Source organism: Chaetodon auriga, chromosome 12, assembly GCF_051107435.1.
Source record: "Chaetodon auriga isolate fChaAug3 chromosome 12, fChaAug3.hap1, whole genome shotgun sequence".
In the NCBI taxonomy this organism is placed as follows: domain Eukaryota; kingdom Metazoa; phylum Chordata; class Actinopteri; order Chaetodontiformes; family Chaetodontidae; genus Chaetodon; species Chaetodon auriga.
Window position 1 is genome coordinate 9,282,965 of NC_135085.1, and position 22,114 is coordinate 9,305,078.

General features: G+C 43.1%; 1 protein-coding gene across 1 annotated transcript; it reads right to left on the reverse strand.

Moving 5' to 3' along the window:
- Positions 1-208: 208 nt before the first annotated feature.
- On the reverse strand, positions 209-15,574 carry LOC143329593 (carboxyl-terminal PDZ ligand of neuronal nitric oxide synthase protein-like). Its single transcript, XM_076745572.1, has 10 exons — positions 14,958-15,574; positions 14,033-14,104; positions 11,715-11,807; positions 11,554-11,612; positions 11,349-11,457; positions 8,606-8,735; positions 7,972-8,099; positions 5,315-5,476; positions 2,844-3,012; positions 209-2,376 (listed from the first exon to the last, which is right to left on the reverse strand). Exons 1-10 carry the CDS (start codon positions 15,060-15,062, stop codon positions 1,844-1,846), a joined length of 1,560 nt encoding a protein of 519 aa, XP_076601687.1. The 5' UTR covers positions 15,063-15,574; the 3' UTR covers positions 209-1,843.
- Positions 15,575-22,114: the final 6,540 nt, after the last annotated feature.

Here is a 22,114-nt window from a genome sequence, read left to right on the forward strand (position 1 = left end):
GAGAGCGGGAAAGAGGTGACAAGCTTCAGGGGAAAGAGTGGAGGAAGGTGAGTGAGGAAGAGGAAGAGAAACAGGAGAGATTTATTGATTCTGGAAAGAGCTCAAAGACACGTCCCCCAATTCAGCGATTCAAAGAGCTGGCTCACTGTCAGCGAGGTGGAGCTGGTGCGACAGCTAGCCAGAAGAATATGAAATGAGTCCAGAAGTGTCATATGCCTCTATCTTTCTCTGAATTTGTATTTCTCCTCCTTTGAAGGGTGGCGCAACAGTGATGCAGCAGTTTATCGTTGCCGCAATACAGCATTAAGAAATAATGTTTGCACTAAGTGGTGGCTTCTCTTTTGAGCAGACAAGACTGTGGCAGCATGTGCACACAGTTTCCCTCTGAGACACAGCGTCACCTTATCAGAATATCTTTAATAATATAAAACAGGATGAAGGCTAGTGAGAATAAAACCATGCTATGTATTTTATGCGGTGCATATAATTAGTCAAACTATATACAGTGTATTAAAAAGAGGAAAAAAAAAATCATACTGTGACAGATACATGCACATTTTTAAACCCGTGTGTAATAACAGATTACGTGTCAGAACGAGCACAGTAAGGTTTTAATTTTCACAGTCCAAAAAATGCATTAGCATATCCAGACACACTTTTCTTCACAGGCCGTCATTAGAAAACAGCAAAAATGAACATGACCATGCCGGATGTGCCACAAATCCATAAACATAGACACAACCACAGTGCGACAAGCCCAGCGAGTGGAGATGGCGCCAAGTCAGGGAACCGAACGTACGCAAGGTACAACAATCATCAAGCTGACACGCGCACAGTATGTAACACACAGACAGAGGAACACCACAGTGTTTATACCACCTGACAGCTCAGGGTTTGGACAAAGCTGCACAGTCTCTAATCCATATCTACAAGTAATAGAAGTGGTAAGAGTCGATTTTTTTTTGGCTTTGGAGTCACAATGGAACTGAGAAACACAGAAATACTAAAGACATTCTTTAACTTTAATATCTTGTGTATGTGGTGTGGAACTCAAGAACATTTGATTGCAAAAACATTTATTATCAAAGGTGTAATTGCACTGATGTGTGATAATTTACTCTCAGGTCAAAATTTCAATTTGTCTGATACTTTAAATTATGACCAAATACCAGCAAAACTGTCATCAGCCGATCTGCACTTTGTGTTTATCACTAATTTGCATATATTTGCATATTAACACACTAAACTGTTGTAACGTGTGAACATGGTAAACGTTATTCATGTTTATTATGCTGATGTTAGCGTTCAGCTCTGCCTTACATACTTACATTCTTACTTAGTGTTAGCATGGCTGTAGACTCTTGTTTAAATTTAATTGATAAAGGTATTTTTGATTTGATAGAAACACACTGGATTTGTTAAACATCTTTAAAGGTTCTGTAAGGTACTATTATTATTACTTATTATTACTGTAAAATGTTGTTATTTGGTGCGAGTATTTATAATTGAACATTCATACAGTCAGAGGCATGTAATGAGTGATAGAGTTTGATCAAATTTTTATCCAAAGATTGTTTTTATGAAATCATTAATATCATATAATCAATTATTTTGTGATTTATTATTTAATCTCATGAGTTCCACCACTCACACGTTGTCTCAATGCACAGGAGGCAGCACTGTTAAAGGTTCAAAATTAAAAAACTGCGCTCTGTCCAGTATGAGACACAAATAATTGCAGTTTACGGATGTCACAAGAGATGATTTCTGTGTGATTAAGTCCTTCAGATTCTGAATTTCACCCAGAAGTGCAATGTTGCCTTGTGCAGCTTTAAGAGCACCACTACACAGCCATCTCGTCCCCTAAGCAGTCCGGCAGATTCTCTGCATTCAGCACGTTTAAGAGTCGAGCGGCGCCATCTGCCCCCACTGCCTCCCCCTGCCCCCAGCTGTCCCGGTCATCGCTCTCGTCTGTGTTTGATTCATACTCTGATCCGATCCCCGACTCCCTAAACCGGAGCAGCTCCAGGGCTCCCAGGACCTGCTCCCCCAGCAGCGAGCTTTCATCCGGGGCTCCGTCGCTGGGAGTCTCCCCTGTATCCTGGCCCTGCTCCTGACCATCTGGCCCCCGGGAGGAGAAGCGGAAGCACTCGAGCCGAACTCCACTGCCGCTGAGCCCCAGAGGGCTGGTGTCAGTGCCCACGGTGCCTGGAGAGCAGGGTCCGGGGAGGGTGGAGACCCAGGCACCGTCACTAATGGGGAGCAGGGTCTGAGCAGCTAAAGCGCCCGTAGATGAGGAAGAAGTGAGGGGTTCATGAGGCGTGCTGGGGGGCTTGGCACGGAATGTGATCTCCAGAAGACTGTCCTGGGAACCCACTAAGGACAGAGACAAAATATCAAAAGAAGCATGTGTAATATTATAAAGCACAGAGAGAATTTCTTGTTCTTACATGTTAACAGAGAGGACATGAGACGAGAGGTTTGAGCAAAGCAGATGAGATTATACGGAGCGAGGTGACGTCTGTGCTGACAGCATTTGATAATTTATGAGTATATGGCACCATGCTGCCACTGGCTAAATGCAGGGAGAGGAGAGCAGAGAGCAGAACTGAGTCCTCTGAGAGAGCTGCCATGGGGATAATTAATTGCGTGCCAGAATTGGGTGAGAAAAGGAGCCATAACGACAGGAAGGCGGCAAGGAAAGAACGAGATGAAAGGAAAAGGAACAAACTCAGAAAAGGATCTTCTGATGGAAATTAGCAGAAGGGAAAACATGGAAGTAGAAGAAGATTTGAGTCAATACAACAAAACAAAATACAAACTGTAGCAAGATAGCCTCTCACTGGAGGTTAAGTGGCCAGCAGCTTTGAGCTCCAGTTCCTGGATCTGTTTGACCAGCAGGGAAATGTGTTGCAGCAGGTCGGTGTTCTGCTGCAGCAGCCTCTGCACTCTGGCCTGGGCATCGGTCCGCGCACACACCTCCACTGACAGCTGCTCCTGGAGCACGTGGACCTGAGCAGACCCACACACACATCATTAAGAACACACACACACAAACACACATGCAAACCTAAACTGAAAAAAAAAATAAATTGGATGGATTCTTGCCTTTTTGTGATGCTCTTTTATTTGTTCTCATTAGACACAGACGTTTATTAAAACCCACGCTGTCGTTAGGAGAAAATCTGCTAATTAAATTCTGCAGTGACTTTTATGTTTGGAGCTCGTTCAAAGTCAAAAGTTTCCCTCTTTAGACACTAATGACACATCATTAGGAATCAGTGTCTGTGAACGTGACTGGCCAAAAGAAGTTAGAAACTCTAAAACTCACAAAAGGTTTGCTTCAAATCTCCAAAGGCCTTGAAACCCCGACTCGCGCATATTTGATTTGATGAGAAACTTTTCAGAAGGTTATGTGAAAGTTAGCGGAATGAAAGAATTTAATAACCTGAAATATCTTCATATTGAACACACCACTGATTGAAAATGGAAATAGCGCCTCATTCTCCAGATTAAATCAAAGTTGTTGTTTTTTTTCTAATTTGCCTGATTTTTGTTTCATTATGTGTTCGGAGAGTTTTGTGTCAAGCAACATGAACGTTTCCAGTATTCATAATTAGGGGATTTTGATGTTCAGTTTAATACAACTGTTCCTCTTGTTAAGCAGACATTCATCAAACAAATCTGCTCTTAAATGAGTTAATTCTGCTCAAGTTAAGTCTGATCTATAAGTAATATGTTTCTAGCCATGCTCGCAGCTCTATGGATGGCACTGTCAGTTGGTTGTTTGGTCCAGACTAAAATATCTCCAAGAGGCTGAATCCCTCCGACTTTAATGATCCCTGAATTTTTCTCTCGAGTGACCAGCAGGTTAATGCTTGTCGTTTTTAGTGAAATGTGTCAACAACTATGACATAGATTGCCATTAAATGTGGTCCACATTTGTGTTCTCCTCAGGATGAATTATAATAACTGTGGTGATCCTTCAGCAGTTCATCTCAGCCCATCCAGTCAGAATATGAATTTGTCCAATACTCTGATTTATGACCTATTACCACATTCCCATCAGCATCAGCTTTGGGGTTTATTCAAATCAGCAATTATTAGCATGCTAACACACTAAACTAAGAATCATGACCATAGTATACGCAATAAACCTGCTTTACATTAGCATGTTATTAGCATTGCCATTGTGCGCACAATAACATGCTGATGTTAGCGTTCAGCTCAGAGCACCACAGTGTCCAAGTAGTATGTACGCATTAAATACAGCTGCACAGAGCCACTAACATGGCTGTAGCCTCTTAATGTTCAGACTAATGTCCCCATACCAGAATTTTACACTCCGATACTAGAAGAAAAAAAAACAACACTTGATACCTCTTTCCATCTTTCCATACCAGGACAAAAAGAAGAAAAGGTCTGAGGCACATAAAATAGGATAGAAACAACCTTCAGACAGTGCTGGAACAGAAAAAACACTGAAGACATACCAGCACTTTGCTAATAATGTTAACAGTAAAGGCCAAGGACCAGCTGACTTTCCTTCCCGATGTTTCATCTGTGCAGCCTTGTGTTGAAAATCTGATTCTAGATCTGTCTTTTTTAAAAAAATAGCTTTAGTACTTTTGATACTGTATAATAACGGAAATCATATCGTTTTACATGTGGTGTCGCTAACATGTGGAAGTATCGATACTTCTGACATGCTGAGTTCAGACAGCTCCGTTGCTTTCAAGGTAAACACAGCGGCAGCTCTCGCCCTTGTCCATGTGCATCACTCTTCAGAGTTTATGCTGGTTCAACTTTTTCAACCTGCTGCGGCGGCTCACCGTGTGACCATGGCAACCACAGAAACTACAGTGAGGGAAACAATGGGAGCTGATGTTACTGGTATCTGAGTCTTCAGCAGCACAGAACAGATGGATCAATGAAGAGAAACGACCTGTGAGCAGCATCAGCATCAAAGTCTGGGACAATAAACAACATCTGTGATCCTGGGGAGCAGAACTTGACACGTTCTTATATTCTTTTAAGCTACAACCTGTTTAAATGATGAGATTATACTGTATACTGTGGTGTACGGGCTGGTTGATCTTTAATGTATGTTCTGTGCATATATATTTCGGGTCTGTTTAGGATGTCCTGCAGCGCTTGTGTTGTTATCTTTGATAAAAGGCTTTGCACTTGAATGAACTCAGCAAACACTGTATAGAGAAATGCTGCCATTAGATGCTCCATCAGGAACAAAAAGTCAGAAAGAAAGAGAGATAAACATCATAGATGTGGTTCCAAGAGCAACTGCCATCAGTACCTGTGCTGAAGCTGCCAGCGCCTGTTGTTCCTGCTGCTGCAGTTGTTTCTGGAGGAGCTGGACCTGGTGCTCTTCAGAGCAGGGAGCCTCTGCTGCCGACTGAGCCGACACAGAGGCTCCAAGGATGGGGGAGCTCAGCAGGAGAGATGGGTCACTGGACACCTACAGCAGAGATGACAGTAAACTGGACTACTTAATACTACTAACAGCATCAAAAAGTTAAAGTAATGTGAAAGAGGAGTTCTCATTTCCTTACATGTGGCCATAAATGTGCTTTTTTCATAGCCACCATGAACACATAAAAACATAAGCAACACCCACAGAAATATGAGTTTAATCACTAGAAATATGAGGAAAAACAGTCCTGAACATGACATGTGTCATGCTTGAACAGTTAATTAAAAACCTCCACAGCAACGGACCCTCGGCAGCAACAATGCTGCCAAAATGAATAGAAACACAAATCTTGCATATGGAAAGAAAAAAACATCACGAGAGCCTGTGTGTGGAGACACATCTAAAGACGTGCTTTGACAGTCCGTCTCTGTCAGTACTGAGCTACAATGCTACTTTAGCTCGTGATTTGATTTCGAACAGTTTCCAAAAATAACTCTGACCGGCACTGATCTGTGTTTGTTTGAGCTGCATGCAGCGCAGGTGGACAGGGTGAAGTGAAGTAAGCTTTTAGGTAGAGAGACGGAGAGGCATCGCTGCTACATCTACCGTGTCAGACTGTATAAATTAAAAAAAAAAAAAAAATGATGAAAGAGGCACTTGTATCTCACACCAAAGGAAGATCAATAAAGAAGTTGTGGGTGTTCTATTGAGGCTGCCGTTGATGGAACATTTCGTGTTGCTGCCTGCTTCTGTCATAGATTTCCACTTGAATTACGAGTAAGCTGTGAGAAAGAAGCGCCCGGCCTTTGACTTTCACAGGCTGACACCAAAGCGTGACATTTACGGACGTTTCAGGCTTACGTTAAATCATTCTCTGCTGCCTTTGTGCAAGCTGAAGATAGAAATATCTTATTGTAGTTTCAGGTCAGTGACACACATACACTCACAATACAGCTCTGTGGGTAGCGGCACTGTTTAAGTTGGCTAACGTGTTAGCCTTATTTAAGTGGTTGCTGTAAAACCAAAACAATGAGCTGAACGACGCCAAAACGCTCCGTGGAGCTGAGAGGAACTGCAGAGAGTCTGTCATTACGAGCGACTCCTTTCACATGCACGCAGTCCTGTGGTCCACTTTTAATATGAATGTGTTGATTACAGCAGCTTTAAGTTAAGATCTAATGCGGAGAGTTTAACAGGATTTCATTTTCCCAAGAGGTGGGCAGTTGGATCGAGGCTCCACAACACAAACATGATAAATCAATCACACTGTGCAGTTTACTCCAGTTACGTCAAAGAAATCGGTGGTCGAATACAAAGCACAGAGGAGCATCATTTAATCTCATTCTGAAGATGGTGTTTTAATGGGGGTTCCATCAGGGGAATCTATACAGTAATGATCTACAGATTGACTGGACGGGCTGCTGTTAGATGGTTCAACCATTCAGGAAATATGACTCACGCAATTATGTTAGAGTGCTGCTGTGGGAAGAGCAGCCATGAAGGACACGACTTATCTGTCATGTCCGAGATGGGAGATCAATACGGTGGATTCTCCTGTCGTTAATACTGGACTGTGCAGGACACTTGGCCTTCAAATTGCACACGGGAGAGGGAGAAAATGCCGGTGAGATTTGGACACATGAAATATTGATGTTTAATTGAGGCAGAACTACATATTGAAATAATAAGGACAATTATCTCTCAGGTAAACGTGTAATTAGATGTAAAATTCAATTCAAGCCAATTAACCCCTCGCCTACATGAGTTTTCCGTGTTTGGTGGTAAAGCTGACAGTGCCACAGAGAGCTGAGCTGACAAACATCAGAGAGCAGATAGCCGCTTGTTCGACATCTCAGGATTAGCGGAGCGGCACCAGTAAACCTTGCTATATTTCCATTAATAAATCATCACTCATCACATTAATATTGAACAGCTCCGCGGAGCTTTTCTTCACAAACAAGCTCTACATCCCTCAGTGGCTCAGACACCCTCAGTGGTTTTCATATGGCTCCATACGAGGCCGAACTTTCATCATGACTCCGTGAGCGGCCCAGAATTATTTTCTGACAGGACATTTCAGACTTTTTAGATCAATCCTTTTCTAAAATATTGGAAAACCAAAAAGTTTGCGCTGCCAAAAATACATCGTGTTTCCCCTGTTTTATCCTTGATCCTTGGCTGTTTTTTAAGATTTCTGGCTTTTGGACTGCTGGTCGGACAAAACCAGTGATTTGAAAACGTTGTTTTGAGTTTAAGGACAACTGTGAGGGAAGCTGGTCGTGATCTTCAGACTTTTTCTGCACCAAGCAATTGATTGATTGAGAAAACAAATGGCAGATGCAGATGATAATATATAATGAAAATGTGTTAACAGCCCCATATTTCAGATGCCGTCTCATACAGAGTGGTGCCATATGTGTCCATAAATTACACTTTGGAGGGTTACCTTCAACACCTCCTGTGCTTCTCATGCAGTGAGAAAATGGCGGGGCTTTGTAGGAGCAACACTGAACTGGCCAAGGACAACGTCTGGACTCTACCTTGCCATCGTTAGCGACAGGCTCTTCCTTTTTGCTCTTCTCCAGGTCTGATGAAGAGACGCACTCAATGCTCTCCTCTGTGGTGGCTTCAAGGTCAGTCTCCTCTGACAATGCAAACCTCTTCTTTGCTGCAGAGAGATCAAACAGATATAAGTCGTTTTTACTTTGAGCTTTAGAGTTTGCTACATATCTAGAGGCGGTGACAGCAGCAGCAGCAGCAGCCGGCAAAGAGCTGGCAGAAGCCTTCACAAAGTCTTTGATCAATGGCTCGCACGACTCACCAAAACAGATCTGCAGCTGCAGCATGGCAAGCAGCTGAAAAAATCTATCAGTGCTGGATAATGACATCTTTTCTCGGGGAGGTGTGCTCAGTCGCCACTGTTGGTTTCTGCAGGCGTTGAGGGGTTTTGTTTATGAGAGAGAGAGAGGAAGGAGGAGGGAGAGAGAATGAAGAAGAAGAAGGCCTGGGGAGTGTGTGTGTGTGTGGCCAAGTTAGGAGAAGAAAGGAGATTTAGTTTGTGTGCGTGACAGAAGGAGAGAGAGACAGAGACGTGGAGGGAGAGCGGACCGGATTTGTGGATGTCATTTTGTGTGTGTGTGTGCATGTGTGCGTGTGTGTGCAGATGGGAGTCACCTGGTACTGCCTCTGACTCCTCCGCCTTCCCCTCCTCATCCTCCTGGTCATCGCTTTTCTGCTGCAGGGTCAGCTGGTGACACACATCGAACGCCTGACCCACCGTTCGCACAATCCTCATGGCCTGAGACTGCAAGGGAGGACACAGAGTAAAAGTGTGTGTGTGTGTGTGTGTGTGTGTGTGTGTGTGTGTGTGTGTGTTGAGGTTTGGAGAGCCGGGGCGGGGGAAGCACCAGCAGGAGCAGAGCAAGGGTGGATGCAGAAATGAATGAAGAGGCACAGAAGGCGAGAAAATGAGGTGCCAAAGGAGTTGCACAGGAAGAGAAGCAGATCGATGAATGAGTGTGCATTTGTGAGCAGGGAAAGAGGAAGAAAATGAAAAATGGACACAATAGTAGGAGGAAGAAAATGGGGAATGCTGCTGGGGCAGAATGGGAGGTGAAAATGAAGACAGAGGGGAGGGTAGGAGGGGACCAAATTAAAGTCAGAAGACATCAGGAGCACAGGGCTCCAGCTGCTCGTCCTTGTCTGTCTGCTCTGCATACGCTGGGCTGTCACAGTGATGGATCGGTCTATTTCAGAAGCAAGTAGCTTTGATGGCAGAGGGAGTAAAGACAGAGTTTGTTGTTTTTGCTGGAAGCTCTGTAGGTGTGTGAGCATCATCGGGTCATCCATCAGGGACAGCTAATTTAGAGTAAGTCAGAAATTAGAGGCCATTCTGTTGAGCTTTGGGAAACTGTGATTTTAGAGGCTGAATAATTGAGAAAATAATCAATAATGAAAATAATGGTTGTAGTTGCAGTGTTTCCATTGTATATATGTATATTGTCTAGAAATATTTTTAAAAATCTATTCAAATCAACTTCAATATCGTTATTACACAAATTCAACATTTAATTTTGTTCTGGCTCAAATGTGGCTGTCAGTGTTTCTTAAGCTGAACACATAGACAAAAAAAATCAGTGCCGTCTTTGAGACACCAGCACTTCTCTGATCGATTTCAGGCTTCTCTTCCTTAAGTCCTAATAGACAGACCAGCGGCAGCATCCTAAATCCACTGGAATTAAACTTCATCCACCATGTCCTTCCTCAATCTCACTAAAGGTGAGTTTTTGTGTTTTCTATATTGAATAGTGGCAGAAGCAGCATTGAAATGAAAGCACTGTCATCTCCTTCAGGAGGATTATGTTGCCTCAAGGCATTCAGTCAATATGTCAATGCATCTCAGACTAGTTCAATCAAGTTAAATAGCAAAAGAAAATAACGCAGGAATAAAGCCATGGGATTTATTATTTATCTCCATCGATCCAAAATGTAATTTTATTTGAAAAATTAAACTCCCAGCCCTCCAAAGGCCAAACACAAAAGGCTCTGTAGCTGTAATGAGCTGACATCTAAGCCCTGCTGGGCAGCAACATGATGAAAATAAATCAAATCTCCTCTTATCAGCTGGTCCATCTCCTCCTACTCAGCACACACGCTTAGTCTGCAAAGCTCAGATAAGGCTCCGCAGCCCCGGGGATGCAGCAAGGCACCGCTGGCCGTGTCCCTGACAATGTGGTGGGCGTTCGTTCAGCGGTGGTGAAAATGTCTTAAAGTGCTAAGTGAAAAGGCCCCTCTTCTTCTCCCTTCCAACCAGGATGATTAGTATGCAGCTTCACTAAGTCACTGTCTGTCTGGTATCCATGGTGAAGAGATGAGAGTCAACCTCACTGATGCTCGGTCTTTGTCATGGAGGGAAAAAAAAAAAATGTCTCTGCTTGATATGCAGATATGTGGAGATGGGAGAAGAACATGCCATTCATTTTCATAAGCATTTTGTCACAGCACACATGAGAAAGCGTTCACGTGTGGTCCAGCAGGAGGACACATCACTGAAACAACGGGCATAAAACCATCATTAGACGCTATGCACAGAGGATGGAGAGCAAAATAAAACACACACTGATCGTTCAAAGCTGTTTGCGGTCCACTTAAGGGATAAAGCTGAGGATATTCTGTCCTTCTGTAAATGTCAACAAAAGCCACGATTACACCAAAACCGACAATGTGTTTGTCTCATGCCCTGTCCGTCATGTTGTTTGAAACAAATGGGATATAATGTTAGTGAGCTTTAGAGGTGATGGTAGGCAGGTTTCGTTACCTTCGGACACAGCCAGGCTAGCTGTTTCCTCCTGTTTCCAGTCTTTATGCTAAGCTAAGCTAACCAGCTGCTTCCTGTAGCTTCGGACAAACAGCAGAGCTGTTTCCATCTTCTCATCTATCTCAGCAAGAAAGCAAGTGAACACACAGTACTGCTGACACTGACTCAGGAATACATATTTTCACTGTCAAAAAAGGCTAAATAATTTCCTAAAGCTGCTGGGCTCTTTAGTTTTTAGTAAACATTAACGACACAATAGATTGCGTCCTGTTTGGGGCCTTTTTTCAGCAGTGGATTTGGTGCTTTAATGAGTGCTGAGTATGTGGCAGTGGCTGGAAATATGCTACAGTGCCCATGTTTAAAACAGTGTCAGTGACTCAGAGCAACAGCGAGGCTGCTGTGCTTTAGCAGTTTTTGGTCAACAATGGAGCTCAATGACATACTGAAATAAGATACATCGAGCTTATCGCTTATGCTTCTGACAAAGACTTATTCTATAGTAGCATCAGTTCATTTGTTGGTTTCCGTCTTTTCTTCGTCAATCAGGAAATTACAGAATCTCACTGGACTCGTCTTGTAAACATTTTGAATCAGACCTACTTTCCTCTTTGACTTGAACACATTGCAGCGGAAAATGTTGCTCTGTCCCTCTCTCGCGATGTAACTGAAGATCTTCAAGTCTTGGGCATCATGTGAGACGTAGAAGATCCTGTTAACAGGAAAACGATGCATGATTTGTCAGTGAGTTGGTTACAAGTGGCCACGTTCTTTGCTTTTTCATTAAATGTACATCCACAGGGCCAACCTGTAGATGGGATCCTGGGTTACCAAGATGGTGTTCTCATCCCACGACCACCCTTTTCTCTGTTGTAACAAAAAGAAAAACAAAAAACAAAAAACACATGGGTGGACGGTGACAAAGACAAAAGATCTAACTGAAATAAAGTCACATGTTACAGGACTGACCTTCTTCTTTTTGCGCAGAATCACTTTGATGCTATCAGTGGATATGACGATGTTGACCTTCTTTTTCTTTATATTCTTCAGTTTGAATTCATACTGTGAAGGAAAAAGGAGAGTCAAAATAACAGTGAAGGTTGGCCAAAGAAGTTAAGTCAAACCGAACTGATTATCATGTCAGCAATGTGACGGCCATTAAAATATGACACAGGCCTGCGGAGATGGAGCTTTTTACACTAGATAAACGATATATGGGAAAAGAGAGAAGGGATCATGCACACAGAAAGATATTTTTGACTGTCTTCTTCTTATGGGAAATCTGAGGTTGAGTAAACACTGAGAAACTGTCAGTTTCTGTTCCTAGGAGCTGTTTAAGCTTTCAAAGGCAGACTTCCCAGAGGGAGGCAGACATGTGTGGGACACTTTCATCCCTCTCCATGATTAATGCTGGAGCCTGTAGCCTCTGCTTCCACTGCAGGCTCAGGCTCCAAATATCAGCACCCGGAGATCTAAGAACAACCAGAATCTATGTGAAATAACACGGCCCGCTTTGAAAACACACAGTCCAACATCAGATGATTAATTGATCAGATGAAGTCTGTGAAATCAGCGGTCTTCTTCGGCGACGAGCCGCCGCCCACTCTGCGTGACAGACTCCGATATTCTCTGTCATCTTTTCTTTGGTTTGTGTAAAAATAACAACCGAGCGCTACCTTTTATTCTCTTCTCACTCCTATATTGACATTTCCGAACAAAAGAAATCTCACAGGGAGGAAGAAATGGGATAATTGTTATCAGCATATCTGGCGATTTCAGCCCGAATGAATCTGGAGCAAGTCCATAAGCCCGTGACCGGAAGATTCAAAGGCCCCTTCCACCTTGTCAAACGCACTCATCTAATCCATCCGTCTTATTGCTGTGTGGGAGTCTTCCTGCACATGCAGTCGGAGCTCGGGCGAAGGTGAAGGACACCGCTCCTGTAATGTGTATGTGTTATGCAGGCTAATGCAGCCTCGTGCAAACTGGGACAAGAGGACCATCCACCTCCACGCGCACACCGCTGTCAAGAGTGACGAAGTGGAACACAGGAAGTGTCGCCGCCACATTTTCATGCACGTCAGCCTGAAGCTAACTCAGACTAACAATGGCCCCCAGCACAACTTATTTCTCTCCAGGTTGTGTCGACTCACCTCCAGTCTTATCTCTGAGCCACTGTCAGAGCTTGGAGGACAAGTTAGCTTTTGAATATTCAGAGGGAGTCTCGCCAGCAGCAGAGACTCTTAATTACAGTGCCATGACAGAGCTCACAAACAGCCCCCACTCTCTTTACAGGCAGGCTTTTATGTTATCAATTTTAATCTTGCCCACATTTAATATCACGTCGTTATTGCACTATTATGCAAATATTTCTTTGTCTCTTCATGTGTTTCCTTTTTGTCTGTTTTCATGTCTATTTCCATTTGCTATTTTTGATTTGAAGCCTTGCAGACAATAATTTTCCAAACTCTGCTTTTAGATAAGAGCCACACAACATTTAGTGAAAATGTCTTTGAGGAGAGATGAAAAGGGTTCAATACAGACGTGGCCAGCGAGGTCTTGAACAGCCTTTGGATCACCTTGTGCTTTCGTTGTGCACATAATTTCCACTCTGAGCGGCTGTGCAGTGTTTGTCATTCAGTGCATTATGACAAATTGTAAAAAATGTAAAAAGAAAATTCAGACATCATTGAGTTTCCCGACTGATGTGTCAGTGAGGAAATTCAAACATAAAATGTCACTAAATCTGTGCCAGTACAATCAAATGGCCATTATACTGCACTGCACTCGAGGGATCAGGATTTAGTCCTTGCCGGGTGTCACTGGGGATGTGTCCGACCTCTGAGTTGACACAATGACTTGGTTGTTAGATTAGATCTAACAGCTGACAAGCAGTTAAATCCTCTCCTCCTCGTGTCTGGCTGTAACACTGCAGTGATGTGTAATGACAGGGCATTAGTGTTTCCAGTGGCCTTGTCTGATCTAAAGGGAGGCTCCAGAGCTGTTGGGTTTTCTAATGGTATCACGCATAAACCTGCACGCTGTATCTCTCCTCAGCCATAAAATCTGGCCCCTGAACCCTGATGTGATTTAAATCACTCCTGACAGCCCACTGAATCTGCCTGAGTGTGTAGTTTTACTCAGACTGGTGATTTATGTGTAAAGAGGATGTTGAGGGGAGTGAGGATCCTGTGCACAAGGTGAGACAGGAGAGAGAGAGAGAGAGTGGATTAAAGGGGTCAGGGGTCAAGTTCAGCAGTGTGGATTCACATATTTAAGTGTCTTACTCGGATTCTCCTCATTGCAGCGACTATCTCCATTCGGCTGCCGGGGCGACCCACCTCCAAACTTCCAATGTACTGCAAAATGTGAGAGAAAGGTTTAATGATTGGCACTTTGAGGGGGCGAATGCCACTGACTGTGTGGAGCGTGCTTAGCTGACAGATTGTTTATTTGCACTGCAGTTTTGACAGCTTATATCACATGCTTTTGTAAATATTCCCCTCTATGACTAAATCATTACAGTCTAGAGCTGCAACAGTGGATTAATCGATCGAATGCATCTTTAATCAAAAACACCAAATACTTGATGGCTCCTGCTTCTCACATTTTGAGAATTGCTGCTTTTCCTTGCACATGTTGCACTGTTGATGTGACAAAGCAAGATATTTGATGTCATCAAATGGTTCCCACCGTTTTCTGATGTTTTACTGACCAAACAATTCATTGAGATTGAGATAATAATTGGCTGATTAATCAGTAATGAAATTAAGAGTTAGTTGCAGCCATATTATACACTATTAGATTGATTTTGCTGGCTGGCAGAAGCCAAAGACCAAAATTTACTACTAGGATTGCTCTTCACTTATTATAAACTATTACAAGTAGTAATGTGGTAGTGTATTACAAAAACATGGCATAAAGGAAATAAATGAAGTCAGCACTTATTAAGTTATCAGTTAAAGCAACACGTCTCCGTGCAAGTATCAAATAAGATTAATTCACAACCATTTCAAAGTCATGCAAAGTAGACAAAAAATCCTACTGTCAACAGACACCGTCAGCATCACATAAACGTGTGGAGGAAAACATATAGTGGTTGTTCTTACACGAGCAGTGACATCAACAGCTCTCATCTGAAATGTTTGGCCGGTTTTCAAGCCTTAAATTATCCCTGCCACTCAGAGAGTATCTGTTGCAGAGGGTCCTTACCTTTGCCTCGAAGCAGACCCCATGCTTGAACACCTCGTCGTTGTGCATGGGGATCCTCAAATCCTGCGCGTCATCGACTAAATTGTACTTGGTTACCCCTGGCATCTCTTTACCGATAGCTGACTCGCTCCCGTCTCTTGTTTTACGACAGCGCTAGAGCACCTGCAGATATGCGCATCTCCTCCGGCGCTGCTCCGTCCGCACTGTCACCGGAGAGACGCGTCACTCCGGAGGTCATCCGGGTTGAGGCGCACCGGTCGCGACGGTTCGGGTGGTCGGTGGATTCAATTAACACGCTGATCGGTGATAGGTGTGCGCTCACTGACCCCCTCGCTCCGGTCTGAGGCACGACGGAGAAGCAGTACGCACCGCGGCCACCGCCGCCGGGGTCTCGATGACGCACAGCTCTCAACACATGATTGTTTCTTCCTCGAAGCACCGAAGCATCAGTCCACGCACTGATTGATCAGAGTGAGGGATCAAGATTCACAAGCAGTGTGCACTTATTAGCCATTAAACTTGGTGTCAGATCTAACAGATGCAGACGGACTCAGCTTCTACAGACTCTATCAGCAGCTATTCAGCTGGTGGTTGGTTGTAGGACATCTAGTGGCATCACAGGGGAAAAACAAATCCCCCACCAGCTTCCATGGAGCTCTCAGGGGTCATTGAGGGGCTCTTTGTCCCCCCCCTGTAATATTAGGATTAGTATAGCCATTCATTTCAGAGAAACTCGTGCACTTGCAGCAGGCGAAGACAAAGTCTGACAAAACCGTGAATGACAGACGCATCAATGGTCCAGCAACTAGCTGACACAGTAATTATGCTTTTAGCCCGATGAAGCTCCACTATGCAAAGACACACTCAGAGGTGTTAGTGGATTCCTCTCGAAGTGCTGACAGTCTTAACCTTTATTCCTCCGGTTGCTGCATGCAGGCTGGTCCTATTAAAAGGGCTGACGTGATCAAGAAGTGGAGGACAGTAATTTTGGAATAAAGATAAGATACTTCCTCACAGCTTTAGTGAAGCATTCTTTATTTTACTCTATTTTGTGCCTGGCTTCTGTCAGCCCTGTCTCTTTTGGATTTTTTTTTTTTTGTCTGCAAGCCTTTGAAGACATTTTGATCACAAATAAGAGTAAACATAATGCTGACATATCAAATTCTAAATCCACTGTAGTTGTTATTTTTAATGTATCAAATGACAATGTAAAAATAATTTGACAATATGAAAAGAGTCACTCGGAGTGATGAAAACAGGGATAATTATCACACAAATCTGCAGCAAATCTGCAGTTTGATAATGAGTTTCAGCTGTCGGGCCCTCAACTTTACTGTTTTTTAGCAGGAAGTTTTCAGAGGAAAAGCTCTGATAAACCCATGCAAACAGTTGCCGAGCTTCACATCCAGCAGATATGCAACAACATTCATTCATTCATTTTGTTTCCTGATAAATGTAAGTGCAATATTAACCTTCTTTTTTTTTTTTTTTTTTTTTTTTTTTTTAACTGTTTGGCTCTCTGCCAATTCCTGAGGAAAAACATTTAGTTGCCAAAAGCCCCACTATGTTCACCAGCGAGCTGTTAACTTCATGTCGCTGCTGATGGTGCTGAGCTGGTCTGTGCAGTGAGGGTTTTTGTGTGTGTTTTCCTGCTGTGGCTGGAAAAGAAGGTGACGAAAACGGTGAGAGTGAACTGAAACAGTGAAGAGAAAGATGTTAAATGCTCCATGGAGCTGGGGGGGGGGGGGGGGGGGGGGCTGCAGAGTCGGTGGGTGATAACTCTCTGTAGATCTGTCACCATAAGCAACACCTTTCACATGCACATAACAATTTGAGCCAATGTTAGAATGAAAATTTTGATTATAGCAGCTTTAAGTCGAAGAAAATCTTTCGCACTGATCAGCATTTTCTTTAGTCATAGTATAGACACTCTGCATGTAAGCATCATTTTAGTTTCCCCGTTGAGGTGCAGGAAAGGAGATGAGAAGCGTTTCAATGGCACACTATAAAAAAACAATTTGTTCTCCCCAAATCTGAAATGAAAGCAACACATTTGTCAGATTACACTTCAGTCATGCCATCTCTCCAGCAGGTGGCAACAGAGCTCTTTGCATTGTCCAGGACTGAAATCACACAACAATAAAACACCAAGGAGAAGAGACAAAGTCAAACATCCACTTCTTACATTCACTGAGCGCCTTTTTATTCTGCATGTCCATCTTTATCTTCCAGGGCGCCTCGCCTTTTGTTAACCTGTGTGAGGTGTGACTGTCGTCCTCTCCACCTCAGTGTAAGGCAGAGAGACTCCATTTAGCTCCAAATGAACAGAATGCTGTGTCACTTCAGAAAATCACCCCCCTCACTCTTTATTTTTTTTGGATAAAAGGGTGTAGACACTGCTTTATGGGGACAAAGTGTTCCCTGAGACCACACTTGAACAGAACAGAAATATTGTATCAGGTGCTTTAGGAGATCCTCTTCTGTAAATTGCCTCATTTCAAGCAGTTGACGTCTCACTCGGGGCATCCAGTTCCTGCAGCCTGAATAACTGTTTGCTGCACGTGCCATCTTGTCCAAGTCGCTGCAATGGCTTCTGGCATCGCTATCACGTGTTGACACTTTATTGGGTTCATCTGTGATGCTGCACTACTACAGACAAGAGTTGAAGCCTCTTGTGTCAAAGTGAGTTGTTTTTTCCCCGCAGATGAATGCGAGAGGATGCGTGGATGTCATATGCTGTAGTTATTTTAAGTCTCAGCGTCAGGTAAATCACCATCTGCTGTTTGATTGGTTAATTGGTGGAGGGAGCAATGAGGGGGATGTGTGCCTTCGCTGTATCTTCCTGTATCTCTCTTAGCTTGTCATTCACCACGTGAGCAGAGAGCTGTGAGGGTTTTATCTTGATGCTGTTTGTAGTTACAGTAGACACACACACACACACACACACACACACACACACACACACACACACACACTTTGGTTTACGTTCAGGCTGTAACACACCGTTCTTCTGTCCTTTGCACCACGTTGGATTAGTTTTTGAACTGAACAAATCAACATTTTTAGCTGACAAGCTTTTCTTTCAGCAATTTTTCTCTTGTCACATGTGTGTGTTTGTTTGCAAAAGCAGATCGTCACCATTCTTTTAATGAAGAAGCAAACAGCAGTGCGACTGATATTCTCTTGAATACACATTCAAAAAGACATAATTCAGGAAAATTAAACAATTTTGAGATATGTTATCAAAACAGCTCAATACCAGTTTGACTGATATTCCCTGGACTACAAACAAACAAGCAAACAAGTTAGGAAAATACATCAGAACAGACAGATGTGTTTTTGCAAATGAACCCATCCGAATCAGCTCAGATTGAATCACATTTGTTGAGTTATTTCAAAAAGACTGTGAGGCTGCAGCTCAGTGGGTCTTCAGACTGACAGCAGACCTGCACTGAAACAACTGCGGGTTAAATTGATGTGTTGTCTATGTACCAGCGAGACATGAAATGAGATTCAGGAAGTCCAGTTTGAGAAACAGATCTGGTAGTTTGAAGGCTCACAGAGCGCACACAGCAATTTATAGTGCTTTTCAACTCTGGAAAGTTATCATGGCAACAGATTTTATCTTTAGATTGCAAAGATCACGAGGTAAGCAGTGGAAATATGGCATTCACATGAGAGAGTAATCTATCAGGAATCTGTGCTTTCATGTCCAACCCTGAGTTCAAAAAACATGGGAAGTTATGTAAAACCAAGAATAAATGTATAAATAAATGAAAAGAGAATTAAAGATGAATATGATAATTTGTTAACCTCCTTCTAAGAAACCTGAAAACAGAACAAAGACGTATATTTAATGTTTGACCTCATCAGCTTCACTGATTTTTATAAATTTATGCAGCAGCATGTTTCAAACAAGTTGGCACAGGAGCAACAAAAGACTGGGAAATAATAATAATATTAATAATAATAATAATACATTTTATTTGTAGACCGCTTTTAACAATGCTCAAAGACGCTTTACAGGAGAAGGGTCAGATAAAAGCAATAAGACCATACAGGATAATTAAGACACAATCAATAAAAGCAAAGCAGAGAAGAAAGAAAAAACAATCAAACAAAAAAAAACAAAAAAAACCCATTCAAACAATGGAAAGATGTGGAACGCTCCAAAAACACCTGTTTGGAACATCCCACAGGTAATCAGGTTGATTGGTAACAGGTGATAGTATCATGATTGGGTGTGAAAGGAGCATCCTGGAAAGGCTCAGTCGTTCACAAGCGAGGATGGAGAGAGGTTCACCACTTTGTGAACACATGACTGGATGAAGGAGAGTACTACAGGGGTCAATGTTTTGTCATGCAGGATTACTGTCAGTCTGAACACGGGCTTGGCACAGTGGTGCTTTGAGGGAAACGCTGACATCAGAATGCTAATATGCTGAAAATGACGGCTCTAACATGCTGATGTTGAACAGGCGTTCACCCTGGTCACGTAGTTCAGTGTGTTAGCATGCCAACGTTTGCCAATTAGCTCTACACAAAGTGCAGCTGTGGCTGAAGGGAATGCCATGAGTATTGCAAATATTTGGTCATAAAACAAAATACAGAACAAATACGAATTCTGACCTCGTGGTGGTGCTGGATAAAAAGTTAAATGATCGCCAAAGCGAGTAGGATTCATCCTCTGGGGACCATAAATGTGACACTGTCAGTTATAGAGGCACGCTAGCTGGAAAAAACCCTACAAAGTGCAAAGAATAAGAATGAATCAAAAACAATGCTTAAGACAGGCTCCTGAGTCAGAGTCACCGCGCTGATTATCACAGAGCATGAATGAATCTGACACATTGGCAAAACAGGAATCAGGTGTCTGGATCTGGCATGCGACTGAGCGCAGACTGACATGAGATCAGCTGCGTTTAGGCACTCATTGCTCTTCATAGGCTGACAAACACAGCCTGCTGTCTTTGTCAGAGCAGCTGAGTACAAAGCTGACCTTCCTGCAAACCCAATTACCTTGTCACTGTGGAAGCCGCACAGTTGTTGCCACACATGCTCTCCATTATTTCTCACTTAGTCATGTGGCGGTAGCAGACCTACGTCACACTGTTTCCTGTGTATTTGTGCTCCATGTTGAAAATGGACTTGAAGGATTGTTATGTGCATCACTTAACCTCATAACTGCCAGCTGAGTTTATAAAGCTCGTGTAGTGTGGAATAAACACAGTGCTGGTGCGGCCGGGGATCATACTTTGTATGAACCGTGGCCGCACAAGCACAAGAAAGCGGCCTTCTTTTAGTCGAGAAGACTGACACCACTCTCGTGTCTGCATGCTAAATATGAAGCTACAGCCGGGAGACGGTGGCAGTCTACTTCCAGGCCATGTCACTTCCTGATGTTTGTACAGATTACACAAATGAGGTGAATTAATTAGGGAGCTTTGGAGCTGCTGCTAGGTGGATTTTGTTGCCTTCAGACAGAGGCCAGGCTTGCTCTCTTACCCTAAGGTAAACTAAGCTAACTGTCTCATGGCTTATTTAACATATTAACAGGAGAGTGGTGTCAACCTTCTCTAACCCTCACCAGCAAAGAGAATAAGCATATTTCCCAAATGTCAAACTGTCTCTTTAATGAGCACGTTGGCCTCAGTTTGACTGTTTGCACATATTTTCTTTGTGGCTGTTCTGAACTCTTCAGAACTTCGAGTTCCCACTTAAATAATCTGCTTTGGACTTGAACTCAGTGAACTTTATTCCTGATGCCGTTAACTGCATCGCTCAATTAGCGTTTGATTAACGTCTGGACTTTAGCTAAAGCTTTTAAGGGTTCGTGCTTTTCACAATATCGTCTTGAGTGAAATCCCATCAGGGCAATTCATCCTACTAATGCAGAATGAATAAAAAAATAGTAAACAAAGCAGACAAACGCACGGTGGGAAGTATTTTTATTTTGCATTAAACTATCATTTCCTCATCTTATTTGCAGGCACGTCAGAGAGTAAATTCCCTGTAACGCTGTGCTAATGTGGGAAAGGAATCCGTTTGTGGTCTCCTGTCTTGGAATGAATTGTTGGTAGAGAGGCAGCTGACTCATTTAACAGGCCAAGTGGAGCTTTCCTGTCACGAGGAAGTTTCCTGAAATGTCCAGCAGCAGAATCATCAGTAAGTAGAAAGAAGGAAAACGTCACGTGGAACAACACCACAGACGGAGTCTCCTGTGAGACACACTCACAGAAAGAGGAACTTAAACGTTTATTTCTTTTCTTTAGAACTTTTAAATGAAGCAGTCTTTCAGTCTACCTATCCCGGCCTACATGGGGGGGACCCTGGACAGGCCTGAACATACAGACCCCCAAATCACATCACTCCTACATTAACACCTTTGGGCAATTTAGAGTCTCCAGTCCATCTGATTTGCATGTCTTCACACTGTAGGAGGAACCTCAGAAGGCCCAGGGGAGAACTGGACGGAGAAAAGTCAAACTCTATCCCCTCAGGCTCTCTGTGGAAAGTTTAACTAACAGCTAACGTATGTGGCTTTACCTCAGTGAGGTGAGTCATCATTATTTGCTGTATATGGTCGACTCCCTGCTGTCTTCTTATGGCATCGTGCAATGAGATAATGCAGGCCAGATGCTGACATAACAGACCAGCGGTATATTCTCATAACTCGTTTTAATAGCGTGTTAATATCAGCTATAATCAGATGAAGTGTTTGTGATGCTCGACGAGAGGCTATTTTCAGCAAGTTGACACAAAGGAGTTTACTCATGGTAGCAGCCATTTTTTTCATTTTGCAAGCCAAATGAAATGAAAATGAGTTCAAGCTCAAGTGGTATAATTGAGCATTTTGGAGGGAGCGTTTGGATGGGATGCAGGGTTTGTTCCCCTGGTAACCTGGTATCCATGACTGCAGCTCTTTGTTTTTACACCACTCTCCCAAGTTCAAGCACCGCCGGCAACGCTTATTAATCACCACTCGCGCAGTAAATATGTTTTTAAACGAGCAAGCTGACTCATTTCTGCCGGTGAAGTGGGTGTCCAGATGAGCCAGATCCACCGTTTAATGGAGCTCCACCTCTTTTGTGCCACATTATGTCTCCACCTTACTGACATTTAAAGCAGCCTACTTAAACTGATCCGTGCTTTAGAAA